Source organism: Symphodus melops (assembly GCF_947650265.1).
Source record: "Symphodus melops genome assembly, chromosome: 1".
NCBI lineage: Eukaryota > Metazoa > Chordata > Actinopteri > Labriformes > Labridae > Symphodus > Symphodus melops.
The window spans coordinates 4,662,938-4,680,299 of record NC_136691.1 but is presented as its reverse complement, the minus strand read 5'-3'; the positions used below and the strand labels follow the sequence as shown (position 1 = coordinate 4,680,299).

The 17,362-nt window shown below is 42.6% G+C and overlaps 1 protein-coding gene across 1 annotated transcript; it reads left to right on the top strand.

The window, feature by feature from the left end:
• Positions 1-449: 449 nt before the first annotated feature.
• On the top strand, positions 450-16,580 carry tfap2d (transcription factor AP-2 delta (activating enhancer binding protein 2 delta)). The gene is made up of 8 exons (XM_079360190.1): positions 450-578; positions 1,257-1,775; positions 5,112-5,172; positions 10,416-10,581; positions 12,108-12,226; positions 12,342-12,483; positions 13,990-14,103; positions 14,946-16,580. Exons 1-8 carry the CDS (start codon positions 540-542, stop codon positions 15,160-15,162), a joined length of 1,377 nt encoding a protein of 458 aa, XP_079216316.1. The 5' UTR covers positions 450-539; the 3' UTR covers positions 15,163-16,580.
• Positions 16,581-17,362: the final 782 nt, after the last annotated feature.

Sequence of the window (17,362 nt, the reverse complement as noted above, 5' to 3'; positions counted from 1 at the left end):
ACATTTCCGTTGAAAATCCAAACACTTTAAGTAAAAACGCCGGTGTGTGTGTAAAAAAAAAAAAGCCTATAACACGAAGAAAGCAGGTAGAAGACCTCGTGAAAATACAAACGGGTCAAAAGGGAAAATGTCCACAAAAAGCGTCGAAATTGTTGAAAGAAGCACTTGGTTCCTTATTAAGGCGAAGATACAATATTTATTCCGTGTCTCCTGGGATGCTCCGCTCCGTCTATTGTCCTCCCATTCCTCAGTGCTGATGCTTAATTTTCAAAACTTCTATATTACCAAGGGACCTACGACATCAGCCGAGAAATACCCTGCAAGTACAAAATCCGTGCGCCAGCCCCGTCCGTGCAGAGGGGAGACGCTCGCGTTCCGCCTGCTTTCTGCCGTTACCGAGAGCGCGCGAGGGGGGACTTTTCCATTTCTCTCGCTTTTTTAAGGATTTTAACGCATTTTTATTACTACTATTATTATTCGACCTGGGCCATAGAGCGGAGGGGGGAAAAAAAACACGGGTTACTTTGGAGAAAAGCACAATGTCAGCGACCTTCCCCGGACTTGTCCACGACGCAGAGGTACGTAAATATATTTTCTTAATATCCTTTAATTCGTAAAACCACAACCGGAGTGTAGAAGATGACTTGTGTTTGGGTTTTAGGCAGAGTTACGGAGGCATTTCCAGGCAGCATCTCCTCTAACGAAAGCTCCAACTGGAGTAGCTATTTTGTAGCTATTAGATGGATAAAAAATAAAATGCATGATGGGAGATAAGAGCTGTGCATGTTAGTAGAGCTGCCGGTAATACGGGGCTTTTAATGAGTAAGGCACTTGTGTGAGACGGTAACAGTGTGATTAGAACATTTCAGGGCGGAACACTCCGGCTGTGTCTCACTCTGCTTACCTCCCATCCACAATGAGAGTGAGAGCTGGGACAGTAAATTCGCCAGCAGCTCGGTAATAATAATAATATATAACAGCACGCCTTTTAAACCGCTGCGAGCGGGAGTGACAGGCACGCCAAAGGGAGGGAAAAAATACCGATGGCTCCTGTTGCCGCGCGCTCGTTCCCCTCCCGGGCGCGTGGAAGTGACATCTCCTTCAGGTGGTTTAAAGTAGGAAGAAGAAAAAAAAACGCTTTGAGCGTGTGAGTTATGTTTTTTGGAGTGTGTTTGGGAGGCAGAGAGAGAGGAGACTCCGGCTGATGCTAAATGACACAGCTCATATATTTCCCCGTCTCCTTTATTATCTTGTAGATACGTCACGACGGATCAAACAGCTACCGGCTCATGCAGCTCGGGTGCCTGGAGTCCGTGGCCAACTCCTCGGTCGCCTACTCCTCCTCCTCCCCGCTCACCTACCCAGCGCCGGCGGGGACGGAGTTCGCCTCGCCCTATTTCTCGGCCAACCACCAGTACACGCCCCTCCACCACCAGTCTTTCCACTACGAGTTCCAGCACTCCCACCCGGCCGTGGCACCGGAGGCCTACGGCCTGAACTCGCTGCACTCGGGCCAGTACTACCAGCAGATCCACCACGGCGAGCCCGCCGACTTCATCAACCTGCACAGCGCGCGCTCGGCCCTCAAGTCCTCGTGCCTGGACGAGCAGCAGCGGCGCGAGCTCGGCTGCCTCGACGCTTACCGGCGCCATGACCTATCGCTGATGACGTCACATGGCTCCCAGGCCTACGGTGTCGGTATGCACCACCCGGACCAGAGGCTGCTGCCCGGAGCCGGTCTGGGTCTCCCTGCACCATCGTCAGACGACCTACAGGTACCGGAAGGAGCCACTTACTCCTTTTTTTCCTGCCACAGTATACTCCCCCCTCAGGTCCAGCACCTTAAGTAGTGGTTTATTAAAAGGACACCTTAACAGAACCATCATAGCTGCCACTTCAGGCCCAGTGTCCCTGCCCCACTGGCCTACCATTGACCCCCCTCCCTCCCCTTTCTCCCCTTTATTGTACCAGCAACACAGCAATTCCCAAAATATTGAACAGAAAGACAGTGCCAGATGTCTGCTGTATCTGTCTGTTGTATTTTGGCATTGACTAAGCTGTCTTACATTTTCTCTATAGCCCCTAACTCGGTGTTACTCAGGAGAAAATAATATTATTGGATTTCATCTTGAGATAATTTTCTTGCCAAACCAAACGTGACTGTACAGCAGGCTAAGTAAATGTCAAGTCCAGCCGGCGCACAGCCTCTGAAAGGCAGGCCTGTTTCTAAAGGTTAATTGACTGGCAGTCTATACAATCCTATTGTGAAAGCCGCCCTTTATTTTCCCCCACAAACACACGTGACCCATATTTTACATAATTCTTTTCGATGTAAAGAAATGGTCGAGATGAAAACGGATTCGCACGGTTCTTGAGTGTGTGTGTGTGTGTGTGTGTGTGTGTGTGTGTGTGTGTGTGCTCAAAGTGTGTGTGTCCGGCAGTCTGTTGAAGCAAAGAAAAGCCGCTGGTTGCTCTATTCTCCGGTAAAGGGCGGATTAACGGATCGGGGTTCAGGGCACAATGGGCAGCTCGAGAGCCATAAAGCACCGTAGTTTATCCAATTACCGACTTAACGTCAATCAACTTTGTTACTTATGCAGCGACATCTGAGCTGGTTTAAACACGGCTCAAGTTAAACACAATTTAAGACAGCGACACATCATTTCAGCCACGTTAAGTGTTTACCAACTCAGCTCAATAAAGTGACGCTTTTAATATTGTTTTCACGTCATCACGCTACAAAAATATCCTTATTTTTGCACTTTCAAATATCAATATTTTTTGTCGTCTCTTTTATACTATTAATAATTTTGTAATATTTAAAAAATTTAAATTATCAAGTTAAGTTGTAATACATTTTAATTAAATTCATTTCTGTAGGCTACTATATCATTTAAGGGTGTGGCAGTGAAGGTTGACAAAAGTAATAACATTTAATAACTTTTAATATTTTTTTTAGACAATTAGGCTACAGATTATTTTAAAAGGCATCAATACGTTTATTTAGCCTATTTGCATATATGTCCATATACATTTTGTTATATATTATTGCCATAGATGTGGCTATATTTACGCAACTCCTTAGTGGAATATAAGTAAATAAATTACGCAAGAATGTATACAAAATATGTCATTCAACGTCATTAATGTGTTAATTTCTTTAAATCTTCAAATTAAGAGACAGAGTTGGTTCTGTTTATTTTAGCCTATTTAATTTTATGTTTGATGATATACGCTCATAGCTACACGCATTGATTTAAACTAGCTAACGCTATATTTATCTAAAGATTTGCACATGCAAGGGCACAGGTCTGACCCTTTTATTGAGGAAAAGAAAGGAGCGGCGCGTGAACCTGAACTCGCACGAGGCGGATGTATGAACGGAACAGATGCGCCTATGGTCTCGTGCAGCCCGGTTGCATCTTTGAGCGCGTTAAAGAGATTTTCATGCTGAACAAAAGCAGCTGCCACACCTTTCTCCCGTCACTAAGCTAATTCATGCAAGACCTCTGCGTTTTGTATATTGATTTTATAATCACTTTAGCTTCGGAGTAGAAGAAAAGAAACAGAGCAGGAGCTGGTTAAGAAAGAGCTACAACAAGCTCCTTTTTTCAGGTTTATTTTAATCAGGGGCTTCTGCGTGGGCCAGGCCTCGAGGCTCGCACGAGGGATTAAGTGTTTTCTGAATAAAAAAGCGCGTGTTCTCCTTCCTTGATGACATTGTTGATAGCTCGCGAGTCTGATCTGGACCAAAAATGGCAGCGTTAACAGGTTTCCATACATGTAGGCCCTGTAGCCTATATGTGTGTATTTGCCACAGGCTGCTTGTTGTTGTTGTGTGCCTGTGTGTGTGTGTGTGCTTCAGATTGATCCCCAACAGGTTGGTGGCTGAAACAAACTCTGGACACCCGTGCTCATTTCTCAGTCAGGATGAGTGCTGCTGTCCTCGCTTATAGCCTGCAGCCTTTCAAATTAAGCTCGTTTCTGGGTGATCCGTGAGCTGCATCCTTTATTTTCTCTCTGCCCTCAATTTTCCTCAAAGCTGCTCAGTGACGTACACTTTCTAACAAAAAGCTTCCAGCGCCCAGAATTGGTTCAAACGGGGTGAACAATGAACAATTTATTCAAAACCACAAGTTGAAAGCTCATATTTCTTAACCTGAAGGTGGACATCTAAAGAACCCAGAGGTGGTGGTTCCCAACCTGAGGTCGACACCCTTAAAGGGGTCACAAGATAAATTTTGAGGATCCAGATGTTGTAGTGAGAGAAAATCCCAAAATGTTGTTCTTAAAAAAAAAAAAAAAACGGTTTAACTATATTGATAAAATAAATATAAATTGTTTACATTCATTTGAAAATACTGACTTAATTAACCCAGGGGCTTCTTAAACTGATCACAAATAAATAGTCAGAGGGGGAATCATTACTGAACTGTCAAATGTCCTTCATTTTAAGTTGAGCTGTACAAAGTGTCACCAACCATAGATTTTTTTATAATGTTATATTGGATGCATTCTCTTTAGGCATCTTCAGTGTACTGTGATTATACAGCCTGGGAGGGGAAACTAATTTAGATGACACTAAGCCATTAAAATAAGGGAAAATTAGCTGTATTTCAAGTCAAATCATAGAAATCCCTGATCCAGAGAGGAGAGGACTGTTTGTATCCTAATTATCGTTATTCTAATTATATACTGAATTCAATCACCTTAAAGTGTCTAAAATTGACTAAAAATCAAACAGTCCGGCAGTGAACATCACTTACACTCATGACAACTTGTCAAATCCGCTACATTTCAAGTCAGACAGCAGAAACATTGATTCATAGGAAATGTATACCAAAAAGGAGGCACATCTTAGTTTCATGTCTGCATGAAAAAAGATTGTCAAAGAAAAAAAACACTGTTTTTTGTTTGTAAATGTTGATGAATAAAAACGTTACTGGATGTCCGTGAACGTACCACAATTCTCACAAAAAAAACAACAACAAATAACACTCGTTAATTTAACGTGTTTCTCGAGTGTGACAGCTAACAGGTAAAAGTGAGCTGCAGCGGTGAGGTGATTTCACCTGCTTTGCTCGGTGCTAATGAGAGCTCTGTCTCCGCAGGGCTCCGTGGAGGCGCAGTGTGGGCTCGTGCTAAACGGCCAAGGTGGCGTCATCCGGAGAGGTAAGGCCCCTGTTTATTCTCTGCTGCATGAAGTGGTTTAGTCTACCGGAGGGCCGTGAAGCTCTCACGGCTCGACACGACAAGACAGCGAGCAGACAGACAAACAGGCGGAACACTCCCCTCTCTTGTCTGCTGTCAACACGTTACAGCAGGAACGGCCCCATTTTCTTGCCTATTTAAACGCTCACACTGCAGTGTGCAGGCGCTTTCTATTCACTGTCACTCAACACCTAGCCTGCATCTCTCTCTCTCTCTCTCTCTCTCTCTCTCTCTCTCTTTATAGTAGTGGCTCTAAATATTGATTTTTCTCTCACAATGTCAACAAAGTCATGAATTAATATGGCACCGATTTGATAGTAAGGGGCTTTTTTTGCAGGTGTAAATTAGACACTTCCTGGTTGTTGTCAAACATGTAGGCTGACTTTTGACGGCTTGCTTTTGTTAATTTAATTGGCATGGTATTTTCTTATGTTGCCTAATATTCTTTTTCCCCCCATCATAAATTCAGCATAATCCTCTTCTATTGCTGTGGATGAGTTTATCTATCAAAATCAAACAAGGAAACCCTAATACAAGGAGTGTAGCCCAATTATCCATGATATACTCATCTGCATTAACTGGTATAAAACCACAGATTAAATTCATTTAAAATGTCACTACAGGATTTACAAGTCCAAGTAGGTTTGATTTAACATGTTAATCATTAGAACAATATTTACAGACAGGCCTATATCATCTTGTCGCCTTTTGTAAATGGACATGTCCGTCCATTTCAGTTCCATTGTCAACCAAGATAACGTTGATATAGGCTACTATAAAATGATCTGAGACTAAAGGGGCAATCAAGGATAATCTGTATTTTTATATGTAGGCTAGCCACTTTAATATTAACTGGCACGTGGTTGCTTCCGGGCATTTTTTTTTTTTTAACAATTTATTTATTTTTCAGTGCAGTAATTCTTGTTCCCTGCATGTAGGCTCGCCTGCATGTTTAATCAAATACAATGGAATTGACCTGGGCTTTAATCGGAGCCGTGAAGACGTTTCAGATTGACGCTTTCGGGACAGGAGGATGCTGGCTTTGACTCGGTTCTCTTCTAGGCTGCATCAGGCTGCATTTCCTCATAATTCTTTGGGTCAGATTTTGAGTCCATAAAAGCTTGCATCGTTTTATTTATGTATGTCTATGTGTAGTTTTCCATACAGAGAGGAAGGCTGTGTCTCGGGTTTAATTTTTTATCAGCTCAGCCTAGGTGTTGGGGCTTTTCTCTCGGATTGACGCGGGAATCCCTCCGCTATCACTTTCGGTTAATGGTGCGTCGTATTTGGCCCTGAGCTCAGCCGCTGCAACCATCACAACCAATAATCTTTGCTTTACCTCCCGCTCCCGTATCGATAGCTTCTCTCGCCTCGGGCGGACGCTTTGATATGCTAATGCCGAGCGGGGCCCCGGATTCAGCCGAGATCATATTAATGTTGTTCTTTCTGACTGCGGCTTTGGCGGCATGAATATTCACATAACCTTTTTCAAAAGAAAATCACTCAAGAAACGCGGATCCTACTTAGGAGGAGTCGTCTGTGTTTTTAATCACCCTGCTATCCCTTTTTCCACTTCAGCTCTAACACAGCAGCAGCCTCAGAGATCAAGCTGATCTGTCAGGCGCGCGCCCCCGCCACTACAGCACGTGCGCGCCTCCTCTCTTTTCTGTCAAGACATTGGCGGGCTTTTTTGGGGGGGAGCTATAAACATTGTTGTTAAAATATGAGGAGAATGACATTTGGCCCGTGTTTCTTTTTCTTTAATTTTCGTGGCAAACTCGTAAAAGGCGCTTGATTCCGCGTGTGATCCCGCCCGCCGCTCGCGCCGCAGCCCCAGGCTACTCTCCGTTGCTTAAATACCGTTATCGCCTCTGGGCCCGCGCGCTCCACTGACTGCACTACCGGCAATAGCTCTTTTCGATTGCCCTTGGCAACATAAAATACAAACTACTTTGAATCAAAACATTTTTAGGGGAATTAATATGATGTGAACTCGCGGCTTTCAGAGACGCGCGCCCCTGTCAGAGCGCGTGAGGCTGACAGACAGGTCTGCCCGGTTTGTGTCACGTAGAGAGACACACAGACAAGCCGGACTTCACACGCGCACATGCACACACACGCACACAAAGTCACACACACGTAGGTGTCTAAGCTTAACCAATAATATTCGATCCCCCAGCGTCTACTTTTGACTGCCTGGGTGAAATACAAGTCCCATACAGCCTTGTATAAAAGCGCTGCCCGCTGGACTACAACAGGCTTTTGTTGGCCCTCCATTATGATGTCACAGTTGTGCTATGGGCACGAGGCTCTGTCCAGGTGCTGAAATGAAAGGTGGACGCCGCTGTCCATGGTGCTGAACGAGAGGGACATGTTTTTTGAAGCTACAGGTCTTCCTGCGGCCAGAAAAAAACCCCGAAATAAGCACATCTCTGCTGTTTGTGAATAATTGATTTTAAGAGATAAAATATAGGTCATATTTTTTATAGCTCTGCTGGTGGCCAAATTGTCCACACTGTCCCAAAGAAGACTGGCCAATCTTTGCCTGCAGCGTTGTTTTTATACGACCTAAATGGCGTCCTTTCTTCATTCCATCAAACGGAGCAGTGCCCAATAACAAAGCGACACGCCCTGCTGTTAGATTTGATAATGAGGGAGATGAATAATAGAATATAGCCTACAGTACATCAGACAGAAACCTTGCGTTTCAGCTGCTTGGGACGTTAGTTCCAGTGAAAGTTTAATAATAATAGACCTACTCAGAAGAGCAGATTTATTCCAGGAGGACTCAACAACACTGATTCAGATGCAATTAATAATGTGAAAGAGCCTTCACTATCACAACAGCGATCATTTATTCACACATGCTGGAGCCTCAGTGAAATCAACATGGAGGATAGTGGAAGGTGATTAAAAGGTTTGGTTTTCCCCTCCTGGGATGAAAGCTGACTTTTCCTACAGACAGACAAATATTGAGTTGAAATAGACATCAAATTATATGTACATAGTACAAAACATAATCAAATATTTAACCAGGGAAATGTATGAATACTGAAATACATTGATATTACAAGTGGTGATTGAAGATATTTGATCTCATGGAACAACTTTGCATTTAATATTATATTTAATATTAGTCTGCTTATACTTGAGCTTTGATTTAAACTGAATTCAACTAGAACTGGAAGGCTCTATATACAGGCCATCAGTACAAACAGCTGTGAGCAAGCAAGACTTCTGTTGCAGTGGGAAAAACTCTTCTCCAATATTTATATTCTTATTTCAATTTCTTTCTGACAACCTATAAAGAAATAATCCTGTGTTGGTCCTTTAAGGAAATGTTTGTACTTGTTTTATGTCATTAAGGGATTTAAATAAAATTGTGTTGTCTGATTAATGTAATGTAATAAAGCCGATGGTGCTTGGTTTTCAAATGACAGAGATTCAATTGAGAAAAAGAGTAATCAAAGTAAAAGTATCAAGTTGTATTGTTCATGTAGATATTGAAATATATATAAATAATAGCTGGAAATAAAAGTCAATGTGTGATCTTATCCCAGATAGGTGGTTAATCGTTTTATAGACAGAATAATTGTTTATCATGATCTTAAATGTGTGGGATTATAACAAATTACAGGTTCATTCTAAATTAAGACACAGCCTTTCCCTGAAAACAATTGTTTTAAGAAAATAATGCCAATCTGTGCATCCTGAGAGGGGAAAGGTCTCAATGTTTTAACGTCTCAAACTGCACTGTGAACAATCCCATGCTTAGAAAACGAATGAATATCCTCAAGAGGAAACAGTCGTACAATATTTCAGAGTCTAGGTTTTTTTTTTTTTCCGACCCTAAAGTTGATGTATTTTCTGTGGATTGAAGCTTTTCAAAACGGATAAAGGATTTCATCTGAAACATTCAGTAAGCTGTAAGCCGTACAAGAAGTCAAAAGGAAAGGCAGCTTTTCTCGTAGAAATAAAAAATCTTCTATCACTTGTAGGATTCAGCTTAAAAAGAGAAACTTAACGCAGCGTTAAACTTATCAGTGCTTTTAGGACTCTTTACAAAAGCTTCTTGTGTACCATAATGAACATATTGAACTACACATCTTTGGATTCTTTCTGCTTTCTGAGGCTGCCGTTTGTGAATGAATCAGGTAGAAGGTTATTTTTTACTGTGGTCTGCCCTGTTGTGCGAGTGTTTACGTACACACACAGTGGGACTGACCGGTCTTCTTCATTGGTTTGTGTTTTGATAAACTGTTAACTCATGATAACTAAATATTTGGTAAATACTTCATGTAGCTCCAAACAGAGATGAATAACTTCATCAAGCAGCACTTTTAAAAAAGCAGAACACGGCTTTCTTTCTTAGTCCAAAGAACAGGCGATACATGCTGGTCAATGAGCGTTAAAGCGATCCAAACAGGCTGCAGCTTCTATCTGTGGTCGAGGCCGTGTGAATGTGTATCGAGTATGAAAAGAGAAGGATGGTTAATGTAAACATCAGAGCCTGACTGAGGAAGGATTTCTGAGACCTGTTTTAGAGTGGTAACATGAATCACAGATCTAAAAGAAGGCGGCAGATACAATCACATTTGAACCTGGAATGAAAGGGGAAAATGCACTTGCTGCTCGTTCACCATTTCTGCACGGTTATGGATCTGCATAGGTACTCAGACAAACGAAAGACTCCACTAAAAATAATATAAAAAAAGAAATGAAAGTGTGGACATCGTATGCTGCAGACAGAGCTGTAGAATTCAACACTTTGATATATTAGCTAAAATCATACGATACTTTTCTCAGGTGTGAAGCGAAGCGATGTGATTTCATCTAATAAGTTGTTGATGCTTAGTACGAGTCGTGTGCAGGATTTTTTTCTCTTCAATACGACGTAGTATGGGAAAGTATCGAACATGCTGGCAAGCTAAGAAAGAGCTGATAGTAAACAGTGGAGTTGATGTTTTAAATAAAGTAAACATTGTTTTCTGCATTGCATATTCCTTAAAAAAACTTGTATAACGGCTCGTATCAAGGAAAATGTTCACGCAAATAGAGGTATATATCAGCCCACTGATTCAAGCCAACGCTCAATGATGGTGTTAAAAGAATTTTCGTCTCCATGTTTTCTTTCCTCTTTAAACAACAGTTTGTTGGTGTCCTTGTCGGTCCTGTTCTAACAGCTGTGTTGTGTTTGTTTGCAGGCGGGACATGTGTGGTGAACCCGACAGATCTGTTCTGCTCGGTACCGGGCCGCCTGTCGCTGCTCAGCTCCACCTCCAAGTACAAAGTGACCATCGCAGAGGTGAAAAGAAGACTGTCGCCACCAGAGTGCCTCAACGCCTCCTTACTGGGCGGCATACTTCGCAGGTCAGTACACACAAACACGCCGTAGGAACTTGACTGCACGTTCTTTAGGTTCATCGCCGCTTTTATACTGGAACCCATGTTGAGTCCACATAGTACACTGACATGTCAGCTTGAATAGAAATCAAACTAAGGAGTCTTTTAGTGCTCACATGCTGACATAGCAGATGTTTAATTTCAGACCTTTTCTTACTGCATTTTTGTGGAGCTTTTTCATCTTTTTCAAGCAGAGGACCTTTCAAAAATGTTCATGTAGTACTCTCAACATGATCCCTGGAGAATCAGAGACACAAAACTTCAGAAACATGGAGTCCATCCCGCTGCAGGAGCAGAGTTACAGAAGGACAGACACGTGCTAGTGGAAGCGTGAAAGGACGAAGACAAAAGGGAACACCTGCTAGTGCAGGATGTGAACAAACAAAGAATCGACAACTTAAAGAAAAAGTCATGAAAAATGGAGCATTGTGATATTAAGAGATGCGGCTCTGTTGCGAGACGGTTTCTGTGGTTTTAACAACTTTAGCTTCTTGTAATCGAACAACAAGAAAGTAAAGAAATCTCGAGTCATATCGGAAGAATTTAAAGCCAAACAGTCTTTATTAAAGCCTGATTCTGTTTGGTGAATACTGGAGAGCGTCGCCTGACTCTGTGTAGCCCTCAGATGAAACACAGGATGTACAGTATAGCGTCCACAAAGACTATTGTAGGCGAACAAGGGGCCAGGGCTGCACGCGCCGCCATGCCCAGGGAGCCAGAGGGAGGCGAGACCAGGCCAAAGCATGCCTGGATCAGAGGAAGCAGAGGAAAGCAAGAGTTGCCAGCGCTGTATTATTGATGAGGTAGAGAGAAAGAGAAGGGGGAGGAAGAGGAGAGGGGGGAGGGGGAGCAGAGAGAATATGGCCGGGTCTACAAGGGGAAGCATCAAAAAACGAGAAAAAAAAACTTGCAATCAGATGAGTTGATCTTCACTTGGACTAAATTGTGTCAAAAACGTACTCTTACAAGAGTGACGATGAAGCTGTGTTTTTACTCTGTTGTCTCACTTCTCCGAGATTCTATTAACAAAAATATCCCAGTAGGATTTCTACGGTTTTATCGGACAGGAATGAAGCACGAACATTTTCAAAAATTTTACATAAAAGATGAACAATTGACAGCGACCGTCGCTCCTCCAAAATAGCACTTCTCTCTTTGGGCACTCAAACTGTGACAGGGGAAACTCAGGGGGGCATGTAATCATATCATCGACATATAAAGGAAGCACATTTGGCTAACAATCAGGCGACATGTTTTAATTTTACACCCTTTGATTTTATGTTCTTAATTTTACGCCTTTGACACATCAAAGCAAATCCATATTCCTCAAGCCTCACATGCAAGACGTGATTAACACCATTTTCTTGAAGAGGCAGGATGATTGCATTCGTCTTTTGCTTCAGTTCGTAAGACAAAAGGAGGAAGTGATGACATTGAATGGTTTTTTTGTTGAATGTGTCATGTTAAAAAAAAGTTGTTTCATTTTCCCGCAGAGCAAAGTCTAAGAACGGAGGCCGGTGTCTTCGGGAGAAATTAGACCGTCTGGGCCTCAACCTGCCGGCAGGACGGAGGAAAGCTGCCAACGTCACTCTGCTCACCTCCCTGGTGGAAGGTAAGGAACTTTGTGTCCTGACTTGTTTGTTTCTACCTTACTTTCAAATAAACAGTTCATATTTAATCATTTGAGCATTTTTTTTAATCGGCGTTCTTTGTTGTTTTGTTCTCAGGTGAGGCGCTCCACCTGGCACGGGACTTCGGCTACACCTGCGAGACAGAGTTTCCCAGCAAGGCGGTGGGGGAACATTTGGCGAGGCAGCACAGCGAGCCAAAAGAAACCAGCGCACGCAAGAAGATGGTACTGGCCACAAAGTAAGGATACAAACACGTACCATACACAAAAACACACATCAATAAGAAGAAGCACGAGCCCTTTCACACGTGCACCACGGACAAATTATAAACCCTTCAGGACAGTCTGCCCCGAGATTCGTTGAAGTTACCAGGAGAATCTCTGTGTGGTGGGTCTTAGACACCGAGCATCACGTTAAACGGACATCGCGGAAATCACTGTGATGGCCGACAAAACAGAGCCTGATCAAGGCTATGCGTTACTGGACGCATTCAAAGTGTCAAAGAGTGGGAAAAAACAAAACTGAGTAAAGAACGTAACAGAGTAGGAAGCAACGTTGCTTTGATGGTCTCTTTTGTGCTCTCACACTGGTCTCATGATTTGAATGCCATCACCCCGTCCCACTTACTCCCGTTAAATTTCCCAACTATTTTTCTGTCGTGAGTTCAAGGCGCCGCTCAGCCTGACCTCTTGCAGTAATTTGACGGGGAAGCTGATCTGATGAAGTCGAGATAAAAATGTGTCCCTTTGCGTTCACACCTGGAAAATGTCAGGAAATGTACAGCAGTGGAGTGCATGTGTGAAAGGGGCTAGAAAATCCATTTTGAAAGAGTGATTGAATTGTTTTTGTAACTTCTCTGCAGAATAGACTTTTTATTCCAAAACACCCTTACTGTATATAAATGCCTTCATTTCTCTGCTATCATGGACCCATCGTGTGAAAAGGGTCCACACCTGAAGTTGTTGTTTGGCTGCGGCTCTATAGGTGCAGGTGAACGATCTCGATCAATTTCACAGCTGCAAAACAGCCAGAGATAAAAATTGATCATTTTAGAAGCAATGCTTTGATAACCAGAGCTCGGAGCAACGCGTTCAACAACAAGAAAGCTTCACAGCGAGCTAGTATCGAGTATCTGTGAGAGATGCCGAAAATGGAGGGAAATGTAAGAGATGCTGAGGGGAACTTCGGTTAACAAGAAGAATATTATGTTAAAATATGAAAGCAAAAACTTTGGGAAGAGTATCATGAGTTGGAACAACCTCCCACCACACTACACACTTTGTGCAGGAGAAAAATCGCTTTTATATGATTTTTGAGATATTTATTTCACACATTTTGGGGCTATCAGGCATACTTTATTACTAAGAGCTCCTTTGACAGCAATTTCTCACAAGTGCTGGCTCTCGCTTCTTTCCAAATAAGTTGATTTTCTTTTCCGATTAATTACTTTTTCCTAAAAATAAAGCCAACTTTGACACTACGTTTGGCAAAATATTTGCAGGTTGTGAGCGTTGTTCCACTTGCTTTTGGGTTGACATTGACCTTTTCTTACTCGTGCATGTGTTCATTATTTCAAGTGTTTCATGGGAGGAATTTAATTTGTGTTGATGCAAAATCAGCGGGATGAGGGTGGAAAAAAAATCTGGAGAAGAAAAAAAAAAAAAAAAAAAAAAGGCCCAAATTGTGTTGGTTGTGTAGCAGACAGATGGTAAACCCTCCTTCCCTCCCTCCTTCTGTCCGTCAGGCAAATCTGTAAGGAGTTCCAGGACTTATTGAGCCAAGACCGCTCTCCTCTGGGCTCCTCAAGACCCACCCCCATTCTGGACCTGGACATCCAGAGACACCTCACACACTTCAGGTAATCCCTATGCACTTTGAATGATGATATCATGAAAAGAAAAGGTGTCTTAAATGGAGACCGTTATAACTGCTGTGCCTCATTTTGGCTCCAACCGCTTTGCCATTTTTGAAAAAGATGCAGCTGTGCAGTTTGTTTCTTGGCACAAACGACAGAGGAGGAGGACAAATGTCACTTCTATGGCGTCACTCTTTGCAGAATGTACAGTTTCATCAGATGATCCAAAAAAGAAACAAGACCTGAGCTCAACTATTCAAACACATTTTTACATTTTTTTTAGATCAGACTCTGAAGAGTCCTTTAGCTACTCTGTGTGAGAGTTAAGTGATTGATTTTTTTTTTTCTGAATTTAATTTTAAGTCTGCACAATGTCAGATATTAGTGAAACATGCTAATTTAAAATTTCAAAGGCCTGAGAATGATCACAACAGTGTACACATAACAGGGAGCTGATTGGCTTGTTTGCATGAGCAATGGATTAAAAAAGGGACTAACGATCATCCATCCATTATCTCACAAAGGAATTGTGTACGTTTAACCTGAAAAGATTAGAGCCTGGATGTGATTTAAACAGCAGTGTTCCCCATAAAAGACTGCAGAAGCAGCATTTAGAAAATCACAGGACATTAAACTCAGCTGTGAAAGGGGATAGCCTGACTGAAGGAACTCTTTAAGGAGGATTAGAAGCTCCAGAAGGCAGAGAGAGGAAAGTTTCTCTGCAGCAGAATAATCCGAGAGAAGACAAAGGAATGAACCTTCACTGTACGCCTGATTTCTTTCTTCTTTTTGCACCTGACTCCGACAAACGTGTCTAATTTTCCTGATTTCTCCCTCGTTCACAGCCTGATCACTCATGGGTTCGGCACGCCGGCGGTCTGCGCAGCTCTCAGCACCTTCCAGACGGTCCTGAGCGAGATGCTCAACTACCTGGACAAGAACTCGAGCGGGAAGACGAGCGGGCCGAACGACCAACAGATCAGCAACAGCTCGGAAAAAACGCAGCTCCGGAAAACAGCCGAGTCGCAGAGCAAAGACGGGAAAACAGAAAAGACTGAGTAGCCCCCCGACACCTGGTGCCCGTGCCTTGGAGCGCTACATTTAGGAGTGTGTGTGTGTGTGTGTGCTCTCGTGTGTGTGCCTCATACATTTTCTTATTTGGGACAATTCATATTTATTTTTAATTTATTTCTCTTATTTTTAATGAGTAACTCCAACCCGAAGTGTCCCAAACAAGACTTCCAGATGTACGAGTGATGACCCTGGTTGGCGGGGCGTATGTTCGTGTGTGTGTGTGTGTGTGTGTGTGTGTGTGTGTGTGTGTGTGTGTGTGTGTGTGTGTGTGAGTGTGAGTTTGAGTGTGTGTGTGTGTGTGTGTAATGACAGTGGAGGAGCGTCACCATGGAGTCGGCTGACTCATCCAGGACTGTTTATAAGTCAGAACTGGGCGGTCCATTGCCAACATGTTATACAGGCGCACACACACACACACACACACACACACACACACACACACCAGAGGGGTTCTTTTGGTAATTTGATCTCTCTATGTCAGGTGTTGCTTTTCTGCAAGAAAATATTGAAACTCTTTGTGATCCTCGAGAGGTTCATTTTATCTATTTTTGTAAATTATTTTTATTGAACTCTTTTTTTTTTTTACCCATTCTCAGTGAACTTCACCAAAATTAATTCACTTTTCAACCAATTTTAATACATTCAGTTTTGTTTTGGATGGGGGGATGCCCTGATTGCAGCCCTTATTCAAGCACAATGTCAGAACGTGAAAGTCTAACGTCGTCCCAGAGCTCAAAGACAAGTCTTCAAATTGTTTCTTTTGTCAAACCAAAAGAATCAAAAGACTTCATTTAGAAAATGGAAAGAACAACTTGTTTTTGCATTAGCAAATGATGAAAATCTTTTGCTTGACATATCACCAAATTATGTAATTGACAGATTAATTCAATGCAGCGCTAAAACATGTAAAGTCCATTTGACATCCCCCCTGTTCCCTGTGAGATGACCTGACCTCCACCGAGCAGACTTCATTTTGATTTCCCTTTTGTCGAACAATCAGAGCAAAGCAACCAGTGTGTTTTTCAAGAGACTGTTTCAGGATGTGACACCACTGCCTGAGGTTATAGGCTACACTGTGTTGTGTGTGTGCGTGCATGTGTGTGTGTGAATGTGTGTAAGTGAGTGAGAGAGAGAGAGAGAGAGAGAGAGAGAGAAGGGTCCAACTCAGCCATTTTGTAAAAGGTGACTCTGCGGTCGCCATCGTTCCTCCTCCCTGTGCATGTCTATCTTTGTACACTCCCCCTGGATCGCAAGTTTAGCCGACACGAGCTCTCCGAGTCGCCCATGAACATTTGTAAAGATATATATAAATATTTAAATTACTTTTCTTGTAGGCTTTCAACTATATATATGTTAAATCCCTACCTTCTAAAATGCTGGTGTTCAATAAAGACAGTTGCTACGTGTTCTACCGTTGACTCTGGCGTGGAGATGTATTGCACGCACACGCACACACACACACATACACACAGATCTACACATAAAGATGTTCATAAGGAGGCAAAAGAACAAACAGACATTAAAAGAAAGGCAAGAACAGAACAAAGGCAGCCTGTGTGAATTATCCATACGAGTTCACAGAGTTAAAATTAAACAAAGTCACAGTTCCCCTCTAATGTCATGACACAAGCCGATACCTACAGAAAAGTTCAAAAGCCTTCTTTGTGTGTGTCTTCTTTCAGTTTGAGCGACTTCTGTCAGCTCGTCTGCTTATTTATATTTTCAGGGCAAAAAAAAAAAAAAAATGTCTGATGATAAAACAGAGCGCAGCAGCTGCCTGCTGGCGTCTCTATCCGGGGCTCTGTAGCTTCTGTTTTGCTCTTTAATATTCCCGTCATTTAAAAAGGAGGTCACGTTCAGCGAACAATACAAAAATACAGAAAATCAGACAGGATGCATTTAGAGTCAAGTCTGCCTGTGCTGGTTTGTCACCCTGAATCGATGCAGGAAGAGCCTCAGGTGAAAAAATAATGGCGATAAAGAGACACGGGAGAAGAATTCCAGTATAGAGCCAGTCTTGCTGGTTTTGTTTAGTCTGGTGTTTGACAGATGGTGTTTCCACCCAAATACTCCCCCATGCTCTCAATGTTTCATGATTCAGGGACAGAGCTGAACTATTGATAAATTAAGTGTACACTAACTTAGAGCGAGGCACTACTGCAAAAAATAAGACAGACTATTTACCGTC

Excerpts from the sequence above, each read along its gene's own strand:
- tfap2d (XM_079360190.1), top strand. The coding sequence starts at position 540 with ATGTCAGCGACCTTCCCCGGACTTGTCCACGACGCAGAG. Across the intron at positions 579-1,256 it reads GACTTGTCCACGACGCAGAG|ATACGTCACGACGGATCAAA; the intron begins GTACGTAAATAT and ends ATTATCTTGTAG. Across the intron at positions 14,104-14,945 it reads AGACACCTCACACACTTCAG|CCTGATCACTCATGGGTTCG; the intron begins GTAATCCCTATG and ends CCTCGTTCACAG.